The 24,897-nt window shown below is 56.6% G+C and overlaps 10 protein-coding genes across 10 annotated transcripts; 3 read left to right on the top strand and 7 right to left on the bottom strand.

The window, feature by feature from the left end:
• Positions 1–38: 38 nt before the first annotated feature.
• Positions 39–1,785, bottom strand: B0H64DRAFT_82321 (uncharacterized protein). Its single transcript, XM_062808829.1, has 3 exons — positions 1,747–1,785; positions 1,230–1,682; positions 39–1,119 (listed from the first exon to the last, which is right to left on the bottom strand). The coding sequence occupies exons 2-3, from the start codon at positions 1,489–1,491 to the stop codon at positions 86–88; spliced, it is 1,296 nt and encodes a 431-aa protein (XP_062662298.1). The 5' UTR covers positions 1,492–1,682; positions 1,747–1,785; the 3' UTR covers positions 39–85.
• Positions 1,786–2,016: 231 nt separating this feature from the next.
• Positions 2,017–5,412, bottom strand: B0H64DRAFT_316445 (uncharacterized protein; the record flags this gene model as incomplete). The annotated part of the gene is made up of 4 exons (XM_062800287.1): positions 2,017–3,493; positions 4,176–4,519; positions 4,582–5,099; positions 5,175–5,412. The coding sequence occupies 4 exons, from the start codon at positions 5,410–5,412 to the stop codon at positions 2,017–2,019; spliced, it is 2,577 nt and encodes an 858-aa protein (XP_062662297.1).
• A 694-nt stretch (positions 5,413–6,106) lies between these two features.
• B0H64DRAFT_317581 (uncharacterized protein) lies at positions 6,107–6,826 on the bottom strand (the record flags this gene model as incomplete). The annotated part of the gene is made up of 1 exon (XM_062800340.1): positions 6,107–6,826. The coding sequence occupies one exon, from the start codon at positions 6,824–6,826 to the stop codon at positions 6,107–6,109; it is 720 nt and encodes a 239-aa protein (XP_062662296.1).
• A 1,280-nt stretch (positions 6,827–8,106) lies between these two features.
• On the top strand, positions 8,107–9,968 carry B0H64DRAFT_317620 (major facilitator superfamily domain-containing protein; the record flags this gene model as incomplete). Its single annotated transcript, XM_062800343.1, has 3 exons — positions 8,107–8,310; positions 8,381–9,821; positions 9,880–9,968. 3 exons carry the CDS (start codon positions 8,107–8,109, stop codon positions 9,966–9,968), a joined length of 1,734 nt encoding a protein of 577 aa, XP_062662295.1.
• Positions 9,969–10,720: 752 nt separating this feature from the next.
• B0H64DRAFT_454367 (FAD dependent oxidoreductase) lies at positions 10,721–11,456 on the top strand (the record flags this gene model as incomplete). The annotated part of the gene is made up of 2 exons (XM_062807271.1): positions 10,721–11,227; positions 11,283–11,456. The coding sequence occupies 2 exons, from the start codon at positions 10,721–10,723 to the stop codon at positions 11,454–11,456; spliced, it is 681 nt and encodes a 226-aa protein (XP_062662294.1).
• A 528-nt stretch (positions 11,457–11,984) lies between these two features.
• On the bottom strand, positions 11,985–14,031 carry B0H64DRAFT_415341 (uncharacterized protein; the record flags this gene model as incomplete). The annotated part of the gene is made up of 4 exons (XM_062805094.1): positions 11,985–12,144; positions 12,262–13,272; positions 13,513–13,645; positions 13,782–14,031. 4 exons carry the CDS (start codon positions 14,029–14,031, stop codon positions 11,985–11,987), a joined length of 1,554 nt encoding a protein of 517 aa, XP_062662293.1.
• An 802-nt stretch (positions 14,032–14,833) lies between these two features.
• B0H64DRAFT_439218 (pyridoxal phosphate-dependent transferase) lies at positions 14,834–15,250 on the bottom strand (the record flags this gene model as incomplete). Its single annotated transcript, XM_062806411.1, has 1 exon — positions 14,834–15,250. The coding sequence occupies one exon, from the start codon at positions 15,248–15,250 to the stop codon at positions 14,834–14,836; it is 417 nt and encodes a 138-aa protein (XP_062662292.1).
• Positions 15,251–18,442: 3,192 nt separating this feature from the next.
• On the bottom strand, positions 18,443–20,037 carry B0H64DRAFT_415340 (uncharacterized protein; the record flags this gene model as incomplete). Its single annotated transcript, XM_062805093.1, has 4 exons — positions 18,443–18,470; positions 18,512–18,875; positions 19,254–19,509; positions 19,618–20,037. 4 exons carry the CDS (start codon positions 20,035–20,037, stop codon positions 18,443–18,445), a joined length of 1,068 nt encoding a protein of 355 aa, XP_062662291.1.
• A 2,127-nt stretch (positions 20,038–22,164) lies between these two features.
• Positions 22,165–23,830, top strand: B0H64DRAFT_82271 (PAP2 superfamily-domain-containing protein). Its single transcript, XM_062808828.1, has 3 exons — positions 22,165–22,772; positions 22,834–23,383; positions 23,450–23,830. Exons 1-3 carry the CDS (start codon positions 22,329–22,331, stop codon positions 23,743–23,745), a joined length of 1,290 nt encoding a protein of 429 aa, XP_062662290.1. The 5' UTR covers positions 22,165–22,328; the 3' UTR covers positions 23,746–23,830.
• Positions 23,831–24,370: 540 nt separating this feature from the next.
• B0H64DRAFT_439215 (uncharacterized protein) lies at positions 24,371–24,761 on the bottom strand (the record flags this gene model as incomplete). The annotated part of the gene is made up of 2 exons (XM_062806410.1): positions 24,371–24,504; positions 24,674–24,761. 2 exons carry the CDS (start codon positions 24,759–24,761, stop codon positions 24,371–24,373), a joined length of 222 nt encoding a protein of 73 aa, XP_062662289.1.
• Positions 24,762–24,897: the final 136 nt, after the last annotated feature.

The raw sequence follows: 24,897 nt of genomic DNA, 5'->3' as shown, positions 1-24,897 counted from the left end.
ACGGGGAGTGTCCTGGAAAGGATAATTATAACTGGAAATATCCAAACAAGTGTATACATGAACAGAGATAATAGTCGATGAGGTACTACCAGACCATGCCATGGCTCCGTGTCCCTGCGCTGGGATCACCCCTCTTCTTCCGCCGACGGACCGAGTTCCCGCGGAACAAGTCCTTCAGGCCCATAATGCCCATGCCAAACAACGACGCAATGAGAATGACCGCGATGCTGAGCATAACGATAACCGGGAACCACAAGGATGCATCCATAAAACTGGACCACGCCCTCGAACTTGTAAACCCGTCTCCCTGGACCTCCATAACCGCCAGGCTGACCTGCATCGAGTTGAGCACGACCGAGCATACCGCGAAGACAGTGATGATGGGCGCCAGGGTGTGCTCGAGAAAAGAGCCCCATTGGGGGTAGATGTGGAAGTAGGCGAGGCTGAACTTGAACAGCATGGCGGCGCGGTTGATGCGCGTCAGGCGGAGCTCGCCGTAGTGGTAGCGGCGGTTGACGTGGGCGTCGCCCACCCGAGCGAACGGCTCGATGAACTCGCACCACTCCTCGTATGTGGGCATCTCGCCGTCCCCCTTGGGCGGGATCAGGTGCAGCTTGCAGGCTTCGTGAAAGTCGAGCTCGTATTGGATAAGCATGTAATAGCTACGTATGAAGCCGAGGCAGGCGCCGTAGAGTCCCTTGTCGGCGTTTTCGAGGTAGGCCCAAAAGGCTTGCGAGTAGAAGTAGGCCGGAATGGGCTTGATGAAGATGAGCTCGTAGTACCAGACCAAGTGGAGGCCGGGGTTTTCGGACACCTTGATCTCGCGCGCGTGTGACCTTTGGTGGTGTAATGGCATGATGTGGGTGTAAGATGGCGTTTGAACAAAGATGTACCGCATCCACGGTAATAACTCATCCAAGCCCTTGGTACTGTGGCATTTTTCCAGGTACTTGAGAAGGTGGTCCTCGTTGGCGTCGACGTTATGCCCGTGGGTCTTGTCTAGTCGTATGCGAGGCTGGCCGGGTAGGAATTGTTTCCTGTCCGCTTTTGCTTTCAGGATCTTTCGTGTCTGCTTCTCCGTGAGCCCAATCGAGGCGTACTCGAGGTCGTCGTTGAACTCTAAAGCGAGGCGCTCGAACGGCGTGAATGTATCGTACGACTTGTTGACTCCGGGCGTCGACGGGTTGGACTGTGGCGTCGCCGCCTCGCTCGTCACGGACGTTGGCAACTCGGTCGCCATGATTTCTGGCAGTTGCTGTGCCTGGTATTGATCTCGACGGGGGGTTGGAGGGCGGGGTGTCGCTGCTGTCGTGTCGTATCGAGATCGTGAATTCTGCGGGTTGCCTTTGCGGTGCCCTCTACTCGCCGCGGGTTGCGAGAGAGATCTTTAGGAAGCCCAGCTTGGGGCGAGCCCATCATTTTTGAATCAGCTGAACGCCGTTGGCAGCACAAGACGGCGGCACGGGAACCGCGAGGCTTGGGCAGATCCATGTCGAGGGGCTGCCTTGGCGCCAATCCCCGACGACAGCGGACCACTCCCGGGGCGCGATCCCACCCTCCGGCGACGCGCCGCAGCCCCCACCCACTCGAGACGGCTGGCGGCTGACAACCCTTTCACACACTTTGAGAGGTGAGATGACGTCCCGAGTCCGACAATCGACGGCCCGAGGACACACAAGACACTTTACACGAGGTTAGAGCAGAAAAGGCAAACAGTTCGCAGGACTGAGAGAGAAGGCAACTCACATTTGGCCCCCCCCCCCTCGGTGAGAACCAACAGAAAGCCTAATGAGGCAGTGTGCAGACGGGGAACAGCACACGGCGGCAAATGCAACGGCGCACCAACAACTTCCAGGCGCTCAGCCCCACCTTGCGGTGCAAGCTCACGCGAAACAGCCAACAGGGATTCAACATCGTAAAATAGTAAGACAAGACAACGGGTATCGCGTAAATAAAGCCGCCCATGCACAGCCGTACGTGGCAAATCCAAAAGAGAAATCCAACCAGGCTTCGGGTTCAGTCATCTCCGGTCAGGTCAATAACCTCGCAGACACGCTTCTTGGCGCCTCGTGAAGAGGACGCTGATGGCAAAACCTCCGTCTTGACCTTGACAACCTCCGTCTTGGCCTTGGAGGCGGTTCGGGACGTCGGAATCGAGTTAAGGCGGCCGGAGGATACCGGGCCGAAGACACGCGGAGATGGAGAGGAAGGCTGCATCGTGGCTGCCGATCTCCGCGGTGTCGGAGCCGGGACGGGCAGTCTTGCCCCCTTTGATGCATTCCCGGACCTAGCACGTTTGCTCGGTGAACTCGGTGAACTTTGAAAGGCTGTGGGTTGCGATGAAAATGGTGTCCCGCGTGGGGAAGCCTTTGGGGTAGAACGCGGCAGATATTTAGACATCGAGACCGGTGTTGGGCGCGTTACCCCCCACACACTCTCGGCCCTCGACGTGTACGACTCTGTCTCCTTCGAACGCACCGAGTCCCATCCCCTCGAGATGGCCTCCCGATAAGCTGCGGGGGTAATGGGGGGGCTAAGACGTGGGTTAGACGCAGCGGGCTGAGAGCGGCACCCGGCAAGAAAGCCGTCCATCCGTGAAGTGGCCGAAGTCAATGTTTCATCCGGATTGTGGTTGCCGTTGCCCTTTGCGGGGTTGCGTGGTGTGCGTGCAGTACTCCTTACGGGGCGACCGGGTGCTGCTGCAAGTGGGCTGTTGGTAGAAGGAAGACGGCCTTGTCGGTTTGGTGAACGGCTGCTTCCAAGCAACCGATGTGCTGAGCCGGGTGAAGCTGCTGGGGCCATCGAGACGGGGATTTGGTGTGGCCTAAGTATATCTGCCTGGTGGAGTGGGTCGCTCAAACTCTCGATGGGAACCGGGGAGCATCGTTTGGGCTTCTGAACAGATTGGAAGTTCCGAATTCGGGGGTAGTCGTCACCGAGGATTTGGCGCAAGGACGGGCCGTCCAACTTCCGTATGTTCATGCTTGCTGTCTTGTTGCTCTCCATCCAACGCTCCCGGTTCTGGACATCAACCTCCTCCATTTTCCTGACGACAAGCGAACCGTCCTCCATTCCGAGAATACATCGGTTGTTCTTGTAAGCGTTGGGAATTAGATATGTGTTGAGATGGTGTACGTTCAACTGCGAGCCTGAGTGGAAAGAAGCGGCAGAGACGCTGTTTATGAGGAAGCGTCTGAACGAGGTGCACAGGCTGCAGCGGCAGTCGATCTCTTTGGTCTTGGGCATCCATGTGAACGGCAGCGCGCCGACACAGCGGGCAAGGTATGTTTCGAGGATTGCGGCGAAGAAATGGCGGTACCGAGATGCAGAGAGGAAGACGTTCTTTTCCTCTAGAACCTTGATAAGGTGGCCAAGAAACGGAATCCAAAAAGACGTGAACTCTGGACGTGGGATCAGTCCAACGTCTGCAACAACCTTGAATGCAAAAGATGCCACAACACTATCCGCCCCATCAGCCAGGAGTGTAGAAATACTGTTCGCGAGTTGGCTGGCGTCGACAGCGCCGGCAAACCCCGGCTTGTAGGCGGACTGGTTGGAATGGTCACAGCCGCGACATTTAAATTCGTGTTGGCCCCGTCGGAAGAGCTTCGATACATCGAGATTGTTGAAAAGAACCCGTGCTACACGGTCGAAAAGCCGCTCGGGGCCCGGTGGGATCGCGGTTCGGATCGCCTGCGCGTTCACGGCACTGAGGCGGAGGCCCTCTAGGACACCGAGTAAGAAGGACGACTTTGAGGGGTTCTTCTCGACGATGCGAAGCAGCCTGCATGGGTTAGTTGGTCCTATACCTATAAAAGGGGCAGGATGGCACGGTCTTACTTGGACACATCCATTCCTTCAGGGCCCTGCGCGAGACATAACAAATCGACCAAAAAGTGGCCAATATAAGAACAGGAATCGTTGGCGTCTATATCTTCCGGCAGGCTGGTTATCAACTGCCGTGATAACACCCTACACCCGGTTTCTGGCAATTTTGGCCCGGCGAGTTGATAGGCGATAAAAAGTCTGCCCGAAAACGTCGCCGCGGCTGAAGCAACGGCAAACAGGCTTCAACTCTGTCAGTCAGGATCTTTGTAAGTGAAATGGGCAGCGCGTACCTCTTCTCGGCTTTAGGTAAGGGCAGCAACCCCGAAGCCACCCGGTTACTGACCCACGTGAAGAAGCTCAAAGGGGGGCGTTTTCCAAGGCGGCAAGCGGCTTGCTCAAGGAAATCCCAATCCTCCATGTTCACCACTGCCTGAAGAAGGTCATGGACCACGAGGTCCGACAACACAGAAAGGCCCTTGGCCTCATCGAGCCGCCAGACCGTAGCACAAAACTCCCTAAAAACGGCGACAAGGGGATCGCAGCTGCTCGACTCTGATATCCGAGTTATGAAATACCTTGCGACACCCTCAAGAAGTTTGAGTCGGGAGGGGCACAGTGTGGATGTGGAAGGAATGGTAGTATATCGCATTAGGAAGTCCACCACGCTGTCTCGTGGGGCCAGCATCACGGCCTACAGAAGTCGGCGTCAGTATCCGCCCGTGTTCGTGAGGTTGGTGTTGGAAGAGCACCCACCACTTCAGAACCAACAGCGCCGGCGAGCAGCGAAGGAACTTTCGCCTGCACCAAGTTGTCGTCGACTGGAATGTCGGAAATCAGCTCGTGGCCGTGCTGGTCAACTAGGGTGCGGACCAGGTAGTCCGGTGTCGGCCCCCTGTCTTCTCTCTCGACCAAGGCAAGGAAGATCTCAAGATGGAGTTCGTCTGCCATCCGGTTCAGCGTCTCGACAACCACAGCATCCCGGCCAAGAAAAGCCTCGGGCGGAAATTGCCCGTCGTTGTATGTGTGATCGAGCCTGTAGTAAAGATGGTTCGTGCGTCGAGATGCCTTGTCCTGCTCGACCCATTCCCGGAGCACATCCCGGAGGCCTGGTGCGTCGTCGTCTTCCACTGGGAGCGGGTTGGCAGCCTTCTCGGTGGACTCGCGGAGACAATCCAGTTCGAGGCAGACGTCGGCCTTGAAATCATCAAACGCATCTTTCTGCAGCTGCTCAATCAAGCTCCGCGAGCGGTGATATTGAGATTCTTGCGATTCTTGTGATTCTTGGGCTCCATGGTCGTGTTCCTGTTCGTCGTCATCATCGTTGTGGCCGTCGGATCCCCGCAAACCATCATCATCTTCGTATCCCCATTGGCAGTCCTTTTCGTTGTTTTCCTCTTCATTGTCTTCCTCTTCGTTGTCGTCGTCCAACACGATCGGGTGGTATCTCTGGTCGGTCTCAAAGGCGTCTGACTCGCTATCACTGCTCAAAGTAACAATATCGGCGACGCGTCTCCTCTTCGATGGCATGGGTTTGCCATTATGCAGGTTCGTTGCCAGGTAGGTCCGTTTCCTCCGTGGTGGCATTTTGTGGCTCGTTAAAGTGTGGCATTTGGGGCGTGTCGAAGGGAGACGCGACCGACGCGCCTGCAGCTCTGCCACTGTCTTGCATCGGTTCCACTGCGCTGCAGCTACCCCACCCCCCCCCCCACCTCAAGCCAGGGACGCCAGGGTCCCGAACCCCACCTCCTCATTTTTGCACGACACCGTCAACAACCGACAAAGCTGGAGGTCATGATCACACGAAAAGAGTCCCCCAAAAGGTGCACCACTACACCCCGTTACAGTGAACCCCCCACCATTGGTTGAGCAATAACAAGTTGGTCGTGCCAAAGGGGAACATGCTCAAAGCAGCGCCGGCCTGGTTTGTGCGCGGACCTTGTGTCGAAAAATGCTCGGGCCAAGACCGTGCTCTGGAAACCGAGTGAGAAGCCAACGGGATGACTTCTAATCCTGTTGCGGGAGTCAGATGACAAGGAAGGGGACGTTTCTGCAATCTATTCCCCCGTGACCGTACTCGCGAAAGGCGAAAACTTAAGGATGGATATATGCCAAGATCGTGTATTTTCTATCAAGAGTCGACCTGTGACTTGTTGCTCAGGGAGCAACACATCAAATTGCCAGTAATTGAAACGAACTTAGACGCGCCCACAGGTCTTCTCTCGCGTACCCGTGCGAGAAGGCAACATGTGTCGGTAGGCACTGTATAGAGTGTCACCACCTACACAAGCGGCATCGACCGAGATCCTGTCTCAGTTAACGCCGGAGGTCGCCGGTAACTGTAATCATCGAGGGGAGAAGCAATCAAATCCTCGTAAAGGGAACAAATGTAGCGCGTGTCGGAGTATTCCCAGCCCACGTATCTGGCCGTGGAGCCGTCGATGGGCGGAAAAGGCCCCTGGACGTCTGGCTGGTGCACGTAATCGCCGTCTATAAGGATGGCGACGAGCGGCGGGGGAGGGAAATGCGGTTGGGTGGGATCGCTGGGCTTGCCCGCAAGGTGAGGGCCGAGCGTGGCGAGGCATTCGTGGTCGACATAGAGGCAGTAGGCGAAGCGCGGCAGGGCCAGGGGCTTGGGGTCGCAGGGGAGCGTCAAAAAGTTGGGTGATCGCTTCCGAGTCACGATCCGGCCCTCACGCCACCGGACGAATTTCTGCCTGACAACATCCCTCGACGCACCGTCCAGCGTTGCCCTGTCCTCAATGACCGTCCATTGGGCGTACCGCTCGAGCAGTGCCCCGCGCTCTGGCCCCGGTGCCCCGCCACGCCTCAAGTTCAGGTGCACATTGTCCCGAAGACACTGAAGGAACGAGTTCCACGCATCGTCGTCACCGTACACACCGCGGTAGATAACAAAGCCCCATTCGTGGAAGTCCGTATCGCGGAGCGAACGGCACAACGCTGACAGGTACGCATGCCGCTTCGTCCATTCCTCGGGCATTTGGGGCGGCTCCATGGTTGCCAATAATAGGAGTTGTCTCCCTTCAGGTACCTAGGTGATACGTAGCTGCGGAACTAGGTTGTTGGTGGGGAGCGAAATTACTGTCACGGGCCGCGGGTGACGGATAGCGGAACAGAAAAAAAAGTGTTGGTAAATATTTCAATCCAGCCGGTTGTTGTAATACCTAACTTGTGTGTTTTGTGTGTGGAGGAGGGAGGAGAAAAGAGAAAAGCGGCGGCGGGGTAATACTGCCTGCCTGGCTGTGCCTCATCGCCCGTTGAACCACTGCAAGCCAAGTGATCCTGCGATGAATTAAAGGGTTTAACACCGAACGGGTCCTTTGATAGAGGTCATGCTACTCAACTAGAACCTGAACATTCACGGTCGGCCCTTGGTACCCTAGATCGGGGACAGAGTCACATACTCATATTTAGACCCCCCGTACTTCGCTGAAGTCTCTCTCCTTATATCTCGCCTTCTCCGTCAAGGGGCTGGAGGAAATGCCGCAGCCCGTGAGGACCTATCCCTGGCGCAATGATCCGACGATGCTGGTTATGGTGACCCCTACGAATCACCGTCTGCCGAGGCCTGGGGACAGGCGACGTGTTTATCTCATCCCTTTTCGTAACATAATTAGGTAGGTGGTAAGTACCTAGGTGGTGGAGGCAAGGTACGCACGTAGGGAAGAAAGTCAAACCACCGCCTCTCACATCCCGGCAGGCTCTGATCGTGGTCTCGCGATTTCACCCTAAGTTCCACCATTTAGGCAAGCTTTCTGTAGATCCGTCGCAAATTAGCGGGTGGTGAATTGATAGTCTGAGACACCACGCCAGACCATCATCCACGGGCGAGGTGGCGGGATTTCTCAAACAATTTACACTCTGTTATCACACCAAACCTCTGGGGATATAAACGGACAGCTTCGATGATATTCCTGACGAATAGTTACTTGCTTATGCCTATCACGAAGCGCCATGTCGTACATCCCTCTGTCGCACACCGCTCGGGTTACCCATCCAGCTGGCATCGGTCTGCAGATCGTGCCGTTACGGTCGCCATTTGATTCACATTCGATGCCCAATCCCGTTAGACTCCGAGCCGTGTACCTGTACGACGAAAAGTAGCAAGCTGCTTAACTCACCTCAGTTCCTCGTCCGATTCGCGTCTTGGGGGCGTCAGTTGTTTTCGACCTTGCGTGTCGTCTATGCCCGCATCATGGTTCTCTGCGCCTCACTTTTCAACTAAAGCCTTTACCAACTTCAACAGAGTTATCACGAGCCATGGCTGGGCTGGAGGAAAAGGCATCACGGGAACAAACCGGGGAGCCACCAATATTTGACAGTTCCCTCCCCCAGTCGTCGGGGAGCAGTCATGATGGATCCAGCGAGCCAGCGCCTCGGCTCCACGCTAGAACCCTTCTAGCAGTGCTGGCTGTTTGCCTAATATACTTTGCTCAACTTGTCAGTCTCGTGGGGGCCGGCGTCGTAAGTGTCTATCTGCATTCTCACCGGCCAGTTCCCGGATACAAGTAGGCGTATAACTCACCGGACAAAGCAAGCACAAACCATTGGCGCCCACTTCAACGACACAAGCAAAGTCGTCTGGTTTGCCGGCGCCATCGCCATCTTCACCGTCGTCCTCGGGCCCATCGTGTCTCAAGCCGCCGATTACTGGGGCCGAAAATGGTTCCTCGTCACCCTGACTTTCACTGGTGCCGTCGGCTCCGTGGTAATATCCCGCGCCAGCTCCCTAAACATGGCCATCGCCGGCTTCTGCCTCGTCGGCACCGCCTTCGGTACGCAGCCGCTCCTGCACGTCGTCGCGTCCGAGGTTCTCCCCCGACGTTGGCGGGGTTGGGCACAGGCTTGTCCCCTGATGATCAGCACACTCGGCAGTCTCACAGGGCTCTTTGTGGGCGCCGCCCTGAACCGTACGTCTGATCCAAACTCGGACGGGTTCCGCTACTACTTCTACATGGCCATGGCCTGCTATCTCCTCGCCGCGGTCGCATGCGCCATCGTTTACAACCCACCGCCCCTCCCTGGCCAACTAGCCTTCACCCAGCGCGAGAAGCTCGCCAAGCTGGACTGGATCGGCTACCTCCTCTTCTCCACGGGCCTGGTCCTCTTCTCCGTCGGCCTGTCCTACTCCAAGAACCCCTACGAATGGACCGACCCGCGCGTATCCGCGACCTTCGCCGTCGGCATCGCCCTCTCGCTCGCCCTAATCCTCTACGAAACCTTCCACAAGACCGACGGGCTCTTCCACCACGGCCTCTTCTCGCGCAACCGCAACTTCGCCATCGCCACGCTGGCCATATTCCTCGAAGGGCTCGCCTTCTTCGCCGTCAACAGCTACTTCGCCTTCCAGGTCACGACGCTGTACGAGCCCGACGCCATGCTGTCCGCCGCGCGCTACAGCCTCAAGTTCATCTTCACGGCGGTCTTCGGGTGCGTGGCCGGGTGGCGCGCCACGAGCTCGCGCCGCGTCCGCTGGATCACGGTGGCCGCCTTCGTGCTACTACTGGCGTTCTTCGTGTGCATGGCCACGAGTGATCGCGGCAGCGACGATGCCGTCTGGGGGTATGCGGCGCTGATGGGCGTCGCGTTTGGGATCACGCTGACGACGCTGATCACGGTGGCGCAGCTGTCGACGCCGCCGGAGCTGATTAGCATCGCGAGCGGGTTGTTTATCTCGTTCCGCTCGCTGGGCGGGAATGTTGGGTTGGCGATCTATAATGCGGTTTATAACGCGGCGATGGATCGCTTGGATGGGAATGTGGGAGACGCCGCCGTGTCGGCAGGGCTGCCGGTAGAGGAAGTGCCGCGGTTTGTTGCCGCGCTTGTTGCGCGCAACGAGACCACACTTCTGGGGATCCCGGGGGCTACCCCTGAGATCATTGGCAGTGGAACCACGGCTCTCCTTGAGACTTACGTGGTAGCCTTCCGCTATGTGTGGATAAGCGCGGGGTGTTTCGTGGCCGTGGCGGCTATCGGTAAGTCAACAATTGACACTCTCTTGATATTGATAGTATGCTAATATATGATTCGTAGCTGCTATTTTTCTAATCGAGGAGGAGAAGGAGTTCAACATGCGGATTGACAACCCGATCGAAAAGCAGGAGGAGTCGCCTTCCGCTTAGGGGGCTTATTTCACTGGTGATATGGCGCTGGCTGGCGCTCATGAATGAAGCCAAGTTCGACTCTTATGTATCCCTCTCGCCTTGGCTACCATGTCCGGCACTTCGCCCTGCAACGGCGGAGGCCTTGCTGACCGGCGCGCCGGGCTGCCTATGCCCACCAGCACGACTTCATACTGGCACCGGGACCCCTCGGCTCAACTGATCGGTCACCGCACCTCGGAGATCTTCCGCCGTCGACCGATGTCGTCGTCATCGGCAGCGGCATCACCGGTGCGTTCGCTGCGCAGGAGTTGGTCGACGCTGGCCAAAGCGTCCTCATGCCTGAGGCGCGCGAGGCATGCTGGGGCGCAACAGGTCGTGCATGCTTGCAGTTTGAGTTAGGAACCCGACTGTTTTGATTGTGGTGCTTCGTTTGTAGTCAGCGCGTGCGAGTAAAAAATAGAAAGAAAACGCAATACTAATTCGGTCCTATGTGGTAGAACGGCGGGCATTGTCAGCCCGGGGTCTGGGACAGTCCGCCCGAGGTAGCCCGATTCGAGCTCGAACGTTTTATCAGATCCGGGAGCTCATCCGCAAGCACGACATCCCCTGCGACTGGCACGTGGTTGGCGGTATACATACAGCCTACTCCCCCGTCGTCCTGGATGCCGTCAAAGAACATAGAGCGGCTACAGCAGTATCCGGACCTTCGGGACGAGGACCAGCTCGCCTCCAGGCGCATTCCCGGGGCTCTGGCCGCTGTGTAACAACCCATGGCGGCCCAGCTCTATCCTTACAAGCTTGTCGCCTGGCTCCTGGAACGGCTCCTCGACAAGCACGACGTCGCAGCCTTTAACCTGCAAACCAACACGCCTGTCACGCGTATTCAGCCATACGGAGAACGGGGTTCGTCATCGTGGCTGGTGCACACGGATAGGGGACAGGTGCGAACGAGGGATGTGCTCCTCGCGACCAATGCGTATACCTCGCATCTCGTACCCAATATGACAGGCCCCATCACACCTGTTCGAGCGCAGGTCTGCGCGCTTGAGCCCCCCCCGGAGGCAACACAGCTCCCACATAGCTACGTCTGGATCAAGGGCGCCGATCACCAGTATTTAATTCAAAGGGGGTCAGAAGATGCCCAGAGCAACGATGGCGACCACGAAGGGGCCAGCAAGTCGCAACCGGAGGACAGTTTCATCGTATTTGGCGGGGAGAGGCCAGCGGCGGAAGGCCGAGACGAAGGCATATCATGCGACGACGAGGTTGACCCGGCCGTGAGCCGAGCTCTGCAGAGGTGTACATGACGCCCTTGCGCTGTGCCCTGACAAGAACAAGTCCAACAAATCGCCGGAGCCGCTTCATACAGCTTACGAGTGGACCGGTATCATGAGATACTCAAGCCACTGGGATCCGTGGGTTGGGCGCGTGCCCGGGGGTTTGCTAGAGGACGAGTGTACCGCCCCAACCCAGGCCACCGGCACGGTTGTTCAGGGCGGGCTGTAGGTCAGTGCATACACGGGGCACGGGATGCCAGTGGTAGCAAGGTGTGGTGTCGCCGTCGCCCAGATGATGTCGGCCGCCAGGACGGCGTGCAGGTCCCCAAGCAGTGGATGGCTACCGACAGCCGAGTACAGGCGGCGAGATCAGCCGTGCTACCTAAGACGCTGGATGAACTTATTCGACACCTACCGGCCAAATAACAACCAGCATGGAATGTATTTACTAACCACGCGCAGCGTGATTAAACAAGTACCACCATGTCAAGTGATTTGACAAACCATCATCGTAGTAGAACGGGATACTTGGTATCATATCGTATCGCAGCACCGCAGCACAGACGCGCGCAGCTATGTTCACATAATAACAAGGTGCGAGCAAAGGTAATAGCCAGCCGCCCGTAGAACCGACGGTACACAGAAGTCCGGCGGGACGTCCATTATGTGTCTAGCTACCTACGCGGTCACCTTGCGTTTATACCGCTCGTAATCATCATACTGGACAGCCAGCGTCAGCGATATAGCTAACAAGGGGTTATACGAACAATGACGACAAGAATGACAAACGACTCACCGCGTCTTGGAGTGCTTGTCTCGCTCCAGGCCAGGCGCGTCTGCCGCAGCCAGGAATGTTCAACGGGTTGGTCTCAAACACACGCCATGCGTGGTTGCTCCCTGGGCCCTTGGTCAGCCACCTGTGCAGCCGTCTGTCCCTGAACCAGAGAACGCAGTTCTGGAGGCTAAGCGAGTGGCCGACGTTGTCGTACATGCCCGTGCCAGCCATGTTGTGTAGGAAGCGGTAGAGGCTGTACGGCTGGATCAGGCCTGGGTGTGCCGACGGCTCCTTAGCCCAGCCTCGGCGCCACCAGGCGTGGTGCTTGTCGACGGCCGCGTTCATCTCGGCCTCCGTCGGCAGCCGCGCTGGTTCTCGATAGGGCGCGGCCGATGGTAACTTCCCAGGCTCAAGAGACCCTGGCGTCAGTTTGCTCGCCACGTCGGCCGCCCAGACCTGTGACACTGCCGTGGAAGCCAGCTCAGATACGCACCACGCCGTCTCGAACGTCGACATCCAACTCAGGATGGCCACCGACGACGCCCACCGCGGAGGGAACAGCATGTGATACAGCCGTGGCAGTGTGGGCTTCTCCCTCGTCCCGACCCCTGCACCCTTTTCCTCACCGGCCTGCTGCGCTTTGGTCTGGCGCTGATCCGCTGCCATTTTCAGGGGCAAGCCGCAGCAGCCGTCCATTTCCAGCTCGGGCATGATGCCAAAGTCAAGCGTGTACCCGGTGCAAAACACGACGGCGTCAACTCGGATAGTCGAGCCATCGTCTAGCAACACCTCGTCTGCGCCCGCAAACTCTTTGAATCCCCGGACGGGTGTGACGCGCCCGGAATCCAGAGCCGAGATAAAGTCGTCGTGCACCGTCGGGTGCGCGAACTCTGTCGGGCAGGGCATCAGGCGCCACTCGCCTCTGATCTTTTCTTCCGCGCGCAGTCGTCGTCGCCGCTCCGAGTCTCCGTCTTCTCTCCGAGGCCGTTGACGGGCTGCATCTCCGACCATGGTCTTGACCAGCAAGCGCTTCTCCAGCCTCATGGCGAGCCACGGGAGCCTATCGCGCAATAGATACGTGAGCTGCGCCTTGGGCCACGGCTTGGGGTCAGTGGGGATGCCATCATCGTCGTAGCGCGAGATGATCATTCTCCCGCTGCGATACGACTGGTACACGCACGAAGCTTCGCGCGCGACACTGAGCGATACGTCGCATGCCGTGTTCCCGAGTCCGACGACCAAGACTCTCTGCCCGGCAAATTGCTTGGGCCTGCGCCCCGTTTTTGTGTTAACATAGTTTCGTCAAGCTTGGAGTTGGTAGTTGAGCCGAGAGGCTGAGGGGGCCGCATACTCGCGATAGTTTTGTCCATGGATGACCGCGCCTTTGAACTTGTTCCTGCCCGGCATCTGCGGCCACACGGGCAGGGTGTCGGAACCAGTTCCGAGTACAACCTTGTCGAAATGTACGACTTCTTCTTCACCATTCTCTTTGGCAATGTGAACGTTCCACCCTGCGTCAGCGTCGTCACGGAGGACCACGCGAACCGTTGTATTGAACCGAATGTACTGATGGAGCTGGAACTTTGTCGCGTACGCCTGGAGAAACTCTGCAACTTGCGACCCTGTCAAGTATGGCGGCCAATCTGACGCCAATGTTAGGAATTAAGAAGGGAAGGGGGGGGGGGGGGGACGCACCGCGAGGTATAGGAAAATCACTGAAACCAGACTACGTAACCACGTTGTATCAACACACGACTCTGGGAGGGCAAAATACATGACTGACTGTGAATCTGCTTGTGTTGGTGATGGTCTCCTGGATGACGGACGTGTAACTGGCATTCTGGCTCTTGGACCACACGCCGCCCACGCAATCTCGTCTTTCAAAGCCCTGGACACCAAACCCTTCTTCGCGCAATGCTTTGATGGCCGTCAGGCCGGCCGGGCCTGCAATCAGTGTCAGCCAGTACTCACTGACAAAGAGCGGATGATAGCTACCAAGGCCGATCACGGCAACCTTGACGTCCCCCATGCTGGTCGACGTAGCCGAAGTCCCGGACATCGAAGCAAACTGCGTGCTCGGACAGAACACGCTGGCCTATGTCGGTTCAAGGACGAACTCAGAAAGGCTTCCCGGCTTCTAGTCAAGGAGGCGACATGGAAGCGGTGCCATGGTTGCGACCGACAGCAATAAGAGAGTCTTCCTCTTCCTCTGCCCCCTAGCCATGTCTTGGCTCCCAACGTTCACACTCGGACGAATCGCGGATGAGTACACATGCACCGAGGGACATGCATGGGTAACAGGGCTAGCAGCCGCTCATGTATCCATGCCAACTGTGCCGCCCGCAGCATGCAAGCCCGCAGCAGCGAGGAGAAAAAGCAAATGAACCCCCACCGGCACGGAAGCCCGGCAAAATAACTAAACGTCAACGGAATCTGGATGACAGGGTTCTGAGTGAAGTTCGGATCCGACGAAGGCCTGCGGGAGAGACCCGAGTACATACCTGATGCAGAGTACTCTCCCCACCACTGTTGCTCAAGTACGTACCTACCTACCTATACACTCCGTCGTAGTGGCAGTGTACGCGTACTAAGTACATACCACTGCTGCCACACAAACATTGGCTAGCTTCAACTGCCCAATTAATTCCTACATAACACCCTTTGTTGGCCCTCTGGCCCGCCGTAGCCGCCCGTCGAGACTCCAGCCGCCCTCCGCTCTCAGCTCCCGCTCCTTCTCCACCCACGCGCCAGGTCATGTCGGCGATCGTCACCGGCAGGAGCTCGGCCCGGCGATCGAGGATCTGCTCGGCTCCTTACACAGTACTCGTCGATCACCCGCTGCCGCTGATGCTGATCTGCTCCTTGGCGGCCAGGAACTGCTCTCCATGAGAGCGGGGTCCGTGGCGGTGAGGCCAGCCGACGCGGATGCCGGGAACGCCGTCGGCCTTGGACATGGAAGACACCGTGATGACGTGGCTTCCGAGCTCAGCGCCCCCGAGCACCGTCGCCTTGGCTTGGTCGCCATGATCCCAGGATGCGTAGTCGAGGTCGACATACGTCTCGTCGATCAGGAGACAGCAACCGGCATCTTTGGCCAAGGACGCGAGCGACTGGAGTTCCGACGCGCTGCACTTGGTGCCGGTTGGGTTGTTGGGAGAGCAGATGCTGATGAGCTTGGTGGCACCGGGGCGGATGGCGGGATGAAGCAGGCCGCGGTAGGGGGTAACGATTGTGACGAGCAATGCCATAAGAAATGATGGGTCCCATTTGGACAGCAAGCTTTGAATGGAGATAACAACTAGTGTGCGATCATGGCTTCAACCTCAAAGTTGGTACCGGATGTGGAAGCTCGTGAAGAGGGACACTAGCATTTGTGAAACTACCCGACTACTGACCTTGAGCATCGTCCTTTCGACAGAGCCCAGAAACCATGCCGCCCCCCGTGCTATTATCTGGGCCGGGATGCGGGAAACCTCCAGCAAAGATTCCTACCAACGAGAGCGGAGAGCCCGAGGGCTTGATTCCCAACTGACCACTCGCCTGGCTTCCTTCTCCATTCCCGTCCTGTTTCGAACATTGATTACAGACCTACAGCTCCCGATGAGTAGCCCTACTACCTCCGTACTCGGTACACTGTCCCACAGCAGAGACAGACACCGGCGGAGACACCACTGGTGTAGCACTGGTCCTTCGCCCGTGCGTGTCCAGACCTCTTTCCATCCTGTGTAAATGAATTTCGCACAGCCGACGGGTAACATCTTGGCGGCTGTGCGGCACGTCAGATTCATAATCTGAAGCTGTAATTACGTGATGTCTCTCTATGGTGTTCGCAACAGTGACTTGAGGATCACCCTTCCGCTGGCCAATGAACCAGGGTCTGTTGAAGAGGTCATGTTCATGTAACTATGTAACGATATCGTCGGACTACACCGTATGTACGGCATTATGATTGACAAGGGAAGCTGATCCTAACCAGCTTTGGCTTTCAGCCGTCAACTTCACCGAGATCGGAGTCATCGGACCCTGAATTGAACGGCTTGCATGTTTAAAAAGCTCTCTGCAGTGTAGCCACGTAACGGTATTGTGGAACCGCACTATCATTGACGAGGCGAAACCGATCCTAACCAGCTTTGGCTTTCAGCTGTCAACTTCACGAAGATCGGACTCTTGTTCAGCGGCATGCATGCATCATCATGCATGCATGCCTCCACATCCAGCTATGTAGGAGTCCGTCGGTAGGGTGGCATTCCGTGGCCCCCTGAAGGTAGACGAGCGATCTCCAGATCAAGATCCTCTCGTGGTCCCCCCCCCTGGGCCTTGGTACTGCGCGGCAATGGCACAATAACCCGGGTACCGAGTGACGCGACCCCACCCGAGACCCCAGATACACCATACGTGTAACCTCCCACTGCTTGATGTTTATGCACTCTCTCCCAAGGAGATGATAACGCTAACAAAATAAGCTGGCCCCGGAGTGCAAATAGTCAACTTTGTCACTTCAGAAGTTCAGAGCACCGCCGCGTCCCATGTACAAGCTCGTTTGGGGCCGGCCATGCTCACACCACTACCATGTAAATACCAGACACTGCACCGTCGGCAAAAAGCCGCTCATTGTAATTCACACTGGTTCAGACGGCCCTCGGTGAGACGCATGGCACCATCATCCTGACCCGGCAGTAGAGTCGTGAGCAAAGCGGGACGGGACGACCCGGGTGCAGATTGGATAGGTACGTACCGAAGTAGGCCATAGATGCGCGTTCGCATTTGTTTCTATACAAGGTAGAAACGGTTGTTGATCTTACGCCCTCCGTGGCACGACTCATCGATCCACCTGCGCTACCTCACCTGAAGACGATCATCTTGGCCGGGGAGGCGGTCACGGCAGACGACGCGGCGCGATGGTTGGGCCGAGCTCAAGTGGTCAATGCCTACGGACCGGCTGAATGTGGCATCAGCACCATCGAGAACATTGGTCCTCGGCCCACAGCGCTAGACGAAGCCATTAGCATAGGGAAAGGGGCTGGGTGTGTTACGTGGATTGTGCACTAGCATAACCACAATCATCTATTGCCTCCAGGGCGCGTTGGCGAGCTTCTTCTTGAAGGGCCCCTTGTTGCCCGAGGCTACCTTCATGACGAACAAAAGACGGCCGCAGCATTCATCCACGACCCGTCATGGCTGTTAAGGGGTACGCCGAAGCACGCTGGGCGGCATGGGCGGTTGTACAAGACTGGAGATCTGGTCCGATATGAGAAAGATGGAAGGCTTACGTTCCTCACGTTCCTCGGGCGAAGGGATACCCAAGTGAAGATTCGTGGGCAGCGAGTCGACGAAGTCGAGCATTGCCTTCGCAGCCACATGCCAGAGGTGGAACAGGTTGCTGCAGAGGTCGTCGTGCCGCGTGGAGAGAACTCAAGCCTTACGTTGGTTGCGTTTCTTGAAATGACCTCCAAGGGATCAACAAAGACAGGAAGCCCCAGTCCTGCCATTGTTCGCATTGGCGCTGAGGCAGAGATGAGTCTGACGAAACAACTGCCAAGGCATATGAGGCCGAGTGCATACATTTCGGTGCAGGAGCTTCCGCTAACAGCCACGGGAAAAGTTGACCGGAGACGCTTACGAGTGGTTGGGGCGTCCTTTTCTCTCAAGGACTTGGTCCAGAATCAAGCGGACGGGCAAAGGCTTAACAAGCGTTAGCCAGAGTCGGAAAGCGAGCGACAGATGCAGAAGATATGGGCCCGGGTGCTGAGGATTGAAACGGCGAGCATTGGGATGGACGACAACTTTTTCGAACTTGGAGGGGACTCAATTGGTGTGATGGTAGTTGTGGAGGAGGCTCGTAAGGTTGGGTTGGACCTCACAGTTGCCCAGCTGTTTCACCACCCTGGTCTGTCTATCTCGCCAGCTGCAGGTCGTACCTAGTACATTTCAATCTTGGTTTGCTTTCCCGATCAGATCGAGGTTCATGGAAACGCCGCATTGCGGTCTATCATCGATGAAGCTCATACGTGTGTTGTTGACGGCGCTTCTGAAGAGAGATACCTATCTAGATAACGTAGATAAAACGCCAAATGGCTGCTCCTCGTAGCAATGTCCGTCCGCACGTGTCTTAGTCACGCACAAGAGGATAGGTAGCTACGCGTATCGAATGGCTACAAGCCGAGCATCGTCAAGTTCTTGAAGGTAATGGGCGATACAGGTGCGGTTGACAGAGCAATTATTCCTTTTGATCGCCATCCAGCCGTAGGTATATGGGTGGACCCGTCTCTCAATCCCACCTGCTCCATCTAAGTACCTAGCTATAGTGAACGAGACCGGAGATGGAGAGCCGTTATCTGAAATTTCAGTCTATTTAAGTTGCCTTCCCGAACAGCAGCCTGCCCGCACCCGGTCCATGCTGGCTGAAAAGCTAGCGGTCACCTGGCATTCTCTCTAACTCCTTAGCTATCTCGCCAATAGCTCCCAATGCTTGACCAGCCTCAACCAATTTACGGGACCTTCGTGCAAACATTGCAAGTATTTTAACGGACTTTTTGTGGAGTCCCTCGAATGTCGCGCCCCTTGCCGTCAGATAATTGACAATTTTGATATAATGAATCAGTAGGCGTGGATGAGGGTTTGAAGAAGCCCTCTTGGCGTACCCTTGGAGAACCGTCTCAAGTGTCCACCGAAGTTGGTTTGCGTTGAGTGGTCTGTCGATTCCTTCCTCCATCATGGTAATGAACAGGGCTTCCTCTACCTGGAGCTTTTCTTCGCCTAGCGACTGAAGTCTATAAGCCACTGTATCGTGCGTGTTTTCCACCGCGTCTTCGTCCACAGTCTCGTCGGCGGTTTGTTGTTCACCGTCTAATTCCTCCACGTCCGCCCATGTTTCTTCCACCCCGCCCGCGCCCACCAAGACTTTCTCGTCGACTTCGCGCCCCATACCGAAGAGGACCCACTCGAGGGGCGATATCCGATAGCTTCCCATGCAGTCAGGGTCGTAAATGCCCTTCCTCCGCTATGGCCCCTCGCCAGGATCTGCCCAGGGTCCCCATTCGGCCCCGCGGCGAAGAAGCGACTGGGCAAGGCCGAGGTATTGCCGTTTCGTCGCCCAGATTGTATAGAAGAGAGGCATGAATGGGCAGGGTATTGTCCCGGCTTTACCGTTACCTAAACGCCCGTCCTGACTGACGCCATAATAATCCCAGTGCTTTGCTTCGTTGACGTTGTGCCCCTGGTCGAGTAGGAATTTCAGGACGGCCACCCGACCTGCCTGCTGCTCCTCGGACACGTACAAGTCCAGCCCCCAGTCGCAGAGGGCGGCAAGGACACATGTTCGTTTTCCAGCCGAGCCGTCTTTGTCTGGGTGTGACCAACCAACCTCGGCGCCTTCGTCAATCAGAAGCTCAACAAAGTCCTTGCGTCCCTGATGAGCGGCCAGATCAAGAGCGGTGACTCCGAAGGGGACGGACCTTTTGGGGCCAACTGCCCCCTTCGACCTGTTTAGACAGATGGGACCCCAGGTCTGTTGATCATGTTTAGTGGGTAGGAATTGATCGAGTATTGCTTTCAACATGTCGATGTTCCCGCTTAGGACGGCCAGCATAACCGGCGTGGGCTCGTCGATTATTACCAGATTCTTTTCATGGCCCGACGGGCAAAGATTGACGGGGACTCGCCTCCAGTACCACGGCCCGAAAAGATGGGTTCCGTTTCCCTGAGCGCGGTATTCCGGCATGGCGGACAGAGCAACCTTGACGTCGCCCATGAGGATCGCCCAGTGGCACGCTAACATCTCCGGGTTCATTCGCATGAAGGGCTGGTCTTTGTAGCTGGTATTCAGATAGGCGAGTGTTCTCGCGTTGCGTGCGTCGGTGCGGAACATGAGTTTCTGAAACCGGCGAGTCGTGTCTCCATTGGGGTCTTTGCAGCCTACGTAGGCTCTCATCAGGTTGTGGATGTCCCACCAGTCGTGTAATTGATCCGCGATATACAAGACAATTTCAACTGGAAGCGTCATGAGTGCGGCGAGACTGGGCCCGGGGGAATCCATGGCGGGTAGTAGATAGATGGTCCGGCGGTCGGGGGATTTTATATCGATTCGTACGAGAAGGGATCTGATGGCCTCTGCCGACTCGCGAGTTTCGTGATAATACAAGTGAAGGGATCCCGGATAGCTACCTAGGTACCTAGGTATCGGAGGGTGCCATGCTGAGAAGTATATATGGCCTCGAAAACACCAATCGAGGGCAACGATTGTTATAGTCTGACTACAACTTGAACAACAAGATTGACGTAGTGGCATCACTGATGATGCCTCTGCGGTCACCAAGGGTCACATCGTTGTTTGTCTTTGTGAGGAATGCCACTGCGCTGCTTGGACAACGTCTCTGTCGGAGAACAACCGTTACTTCCGCGGATTATATCAGTCGCCTTGGCCATTCCCGCATTGGACTTTATGGGCGAGAGCTGGTACTATCAGCTGTAAGATGTAACATCAATGACGTGGGCTCGGGCGCACCAGTCATGTGTTGAAAACTGGAGACGTTATGTTATTGATGGGCAGAGTGCGGAGCAGTTGCCATCCCGCACGATTTACTGTGTAGATGATTCTTCACCCCGACGTTTATTGAATTCTTAACATACCTAGTTATCAGTATGATTGCTTGGCTTGTACGGAATAGAAGACTTCCTCTTTAAACATTCATTGTTGTATACACGTATTCGAGCCACCCTCGACTGCCACATGAGCAAGCCGCAGTGGAGCTTGGCATGCAACGTTTGGGTGGTGTCCAAGAAAGGAAATTTCGCACGAGACGGAATGGGAAAAAAGCCAGCAGGGGCTGAGTGAGTGGATTGACTGGCTCGGAAATACTACGGGGCCCCACTCAATGGGACCCGCCCAGGCAAAGAACGCCGGCAATAGGAAATCGGCACTCTGCCAATGTCGAATCCGCCGCCCCTTCATGCAACAAGGAGGATGGGAACTTTGGCAATTTGGGGGCCGCCCGTTTTGATGTGCCGACATTTTCCAAACACTTGGTGAGTCAGTCTCTTGATTTTGTCGCGCTTACTTTGTACCTACGTATTGTGTATGCGAGGCATTAACTACCTAGGGCGAGGTACGAAGGCGCGCAGCTTGGGGTCTTCAATCTGGAAGCTGCGCGGGAAGTTCCAGTGGCCAAGGTCGCGTGCCCCCCTTGCACTAATAAAAGGATGTTAAAGTTCTGACGCGGGAGCGCGGCACCACGGTTGCGAGTCTCATGGAGTCGGAACTCGGGGTCCAGTCCTCCACTTTCAAACTTCAAAGCAGACCAATGACGTAATGCCATTGGAAAGGACATTGTCGGCTCCATCAATGATCAGTTCGAGCATTGCCTCCTGCATCTCCATCTCGCAATCGGTTTCCACAAGAAGTCCGGATCGGGCAGTCGGACTACCGGCGTGCCGCGTTAGGTACCTCGGTAGAGAGTCGGGCAGGCCCAAGTTCTGGATCATGGCTGTCTCGGAGGTCTGAAAGAGTGGTACAAGAACCCCGTCTGCCTTGGTGCTTTACAACCAACCATGTCGATTTTCACAAGGATGGAAGGGATTAGGATCCAACCCCTTTGTCGGTGTGGTCAGGGAGGCAGGTGTCTAGCTGTGAGGGGACCGGAAGCAGTCTTCTAGGTGCATGCGACCATCCTCGGCGCGTCATGGCCATGAGATGCGCATCGGCGCATGGCTTGGGTGCACGGAGGTTGGACGGTCTCCGACCACAGTGGAGGTTCCAAGCTTGCGCCGTGCCTGTTGGAGATCATAGACCCCACAACCGCGTCTTTGTTTCCGTTCCGACGTATCCGGCCGAGTCTTGGAACGTTCTTGGCCGTCAGAAAAAACGTACCATTCGTTCCACTGTCGGCGGCCGAGGGGAGGGGCTCAGACTTCTTCGACACCTCCCGTACCGTGTGGTAAGGCTCTGGGCACCGGGCAAAGCGCCTTGTTGGCCGCAAGGTTCTTTATTTCAGACACAGTAAGCATGAACTGGGTGGGGAACAACGACTTGGAATAGACCCAGCGAGGAGCAGCCTGTCCGGGTTGCAAGCCCTATCATGAGTAAGATGGGCCTCCAGTTCAGACGGGATTGCAACTGCCCGCCAACCGTAAAGGTACGGCAAGCTTGGCAGTCTCGGCCGTCTTGTCTGATCTCTCCGTCCGTGGTTTGACTGACGTGAGTCCGGGTCTCATCTTTTCTTCTCTTCTCTCTTATCGGTTTGATACCCGGTTCGTTCCATCCCATCATAACCTAGGCCTCTCTGACGGAAGGCCAACCGCCTGCGTACCCCCGATTCACTGCTCGCGAACATGGCGCTCGGCGCCGTGCTGGAACCCTTGATCGTAGTCAGCTTGCTGGCCTTCGGCACCATCGTCAACCGCAACAGAAGCCGAGCCGTTCTCGCACGGTCATCATTATCCCCTAGCCGCCCGGAGCCATGGCAGCATCTAAAATACAGCTCGGACCCAGGGGATGAGGACGTCGAGACGGGCAGAAGCAAGGAAGACGAGCCCACCCTACTGCCCTCATCACTAAGCCGGTCCAGCAGCAGCTCGAGCAGCACACTCGCAGAGGACCTCTCCGCCGACAGCAAGGCCGTTCCCAGATGGCGTAAGAGGAGACTGCGCTTCATGGGTTGGGAGAAGGAGGTAACGACGCCCAACACCGAAATCTTCAGAGACCGTTTCCTTAGCCGGGTTCTCCAACGCTTCCCGTTCCTCGCCGAGGTCTGGTACTGGGCTTTAATCTACTGGGTAAGTGGTGCCAGCTCCCACGCCCCCCCCTTGGGCGACTTCTTTGTTCACACATCACCAGGTATATCAACTCGGGCGCGCCTTCACGGCAGTGACGCTCCAGGAATCTACCGTCAACACCGCCCGCGAGCATGGGCTCCAGGTTGTCCGCCTCGAACAGGCTCTCGGCATCTTCGTCGAGCCGGCCGTGCAGCAATGGTTTCTTGAGCGACCCACGCTCATGCGGTGGACCAACAAAACGTATTCGTTCATACACATCCCGGGCACCATTCTCTATCTCATCGTACTCTACCACATCACGACCGCGAGGCCGCGACACAAGCTGCAGGAAGAGCATGGGGGGAAATATGTGCTTGATAACTGGCGGGACCTTGCGCCGCCGTTCGGACCGGCCATCTTTGAGCGGAGGAGGAGGACCATGGCCATGTGCAACCTGCTCGCCTTCATCGTCTTCACATTCTGGCCATGCATGCCGCCGCGGCTGTTGAGCGATCCGACTTATATGGGCGAGTACGCCGAAGAGGCCAAGAGCTTTGGCTTTGTGGATACTGTCCACGGCGCCGACGGTGACAGCAGCGTGTGGACCACTAATCGATTTTGCAACCAATATGGTAAGTGCCAGACAAACGGTTCCTCGTTCCACCCCAGTAAACTGCCCAACTAACCTCCTAATCAAGCTGCCATGCCTTCTCTCCACTTTGGCTACTCCTTCCTGATCGGCCTCACCATCGCCGCCGTGCCCCTGAGGAAACGCGGCCAGTTCGGCTGGAAGCGTCTCGCCGTGGTCGGAATCGGCATGATTTACCCTGCCGTTATTTTGACCGCCATCGTTGCGACGGCAAATCACTACATCCTAGATGCACTGGCGGGCGCCATCGCCTGCCTGCTTGCCTGGAACTTTAACGACCTCTTGCTGAACCTCTTGCCCCTGGAGGACTATTTCTTGGCGTTGGTGAGGATACAGAAGCCTTGAGCGGGCCTGATTAGCGGAGGACCGTTCACGTCTTGACTTTATTGCTCATGGTTAGTTGGGGCTACTCAGGGTAGCTCACGCGGGATTGAATGTTGCGTTAATATCAGGTCAGGAGTTTGGCGGATATGATGGCACATTGCTGGCTAGATGGGATACCAAAGGAGAGAAATCAACAAACTCGGGCTTTGGTTGGCTGTATCCCCTGGCGGAGTATTAAGTTCGCAATATAAGCAATTATACCGGGCACGCTCGGATCGTAGGCTAGTATCTCGATCTTAAGAACAGTGGGCGCGATGAGAGGACGGGCACCTCTACGACACTCACCCATTTCCCTCCACAGACCCGGCTTTCAAGCCCTAAATAACCAGCTAACCCACCAATTCAAACAATCCGTTACTTCTCTCAACATCCCACACCTATCGTTTCCAACGAATACCACCATCCCCTCCCCCAAGCGCAACACCCCTATCAACCCCCCACCACGTACCATAATACCCTAACCCATACCCCCATATCACCACCCACCACAACTACCTTACCCTTACGCAAGCCCACCCAAGCCCATAAGCCCGTGCCAGCTACCCAACCACCCCGACCCACTCAAGCAGGCAAGCAGGCAGCACACCTAAGCACTCTCCTTGTCCTCTTCATACCACGCATACGCAATCGCGTCGTCGTCGTCGCCGCCCGACTGCCCGGCGCCTTCCACCGACGGGCTGCGGCGGCGGTCCCCCGCGGTGGTGGGGACGGTGGTGCGGACTGTTGGGGGTGGTGGTGTTAGTGTTTTGGGGGCGATGGGGATGTGAATGGGGATCTGGGGATGTGAATGGAGATCTGGGGATGGGGATGGGGATGGGGGAAATTGGAGGGATGCGGTTTGAGATGGGAGAATGTCTAGAGGGAGGGAGGGTGGCGGGTTAAGACATACCCTCGGCGGCGTTCTTGGGGGCAGGGATCGCGAGGCCTAGAACCGCGGGGGCAAGCAGGCTGATGAGGAGGGTGGCGATCGGGCGCATGGTAATGTTTTGTGTGTACTGAAGGAATGGTTGGTGTGGGTGCGGTTTGAATTGTTGTTGGGGCTTTTGCTGGAGAACACCGAAGGGGGTTCTAGCAGAGACATACGTCCTGAGACCGGACGCGGTTGTGATACCA

Source organism: Chaetomium fimeti (genome assembly GCF_033439085.1).
Source record: "Chaetomium fimeti strain CBS 168.71 chromosome Unknown B0H64scaffold_2, whole genome shotgun sequence".
Lineage (NCBI taxonomy): Eukaryota > Fungi > Ascomycota > Sordariomycetes > Sordariales > Chaetomiaceae > Chaetomium > Chaetomium fimeti.
Note: the sequence above shows the minus strand (reverse complement) of the source record. Positions and strands in the feature narration are given on the sequence as shown.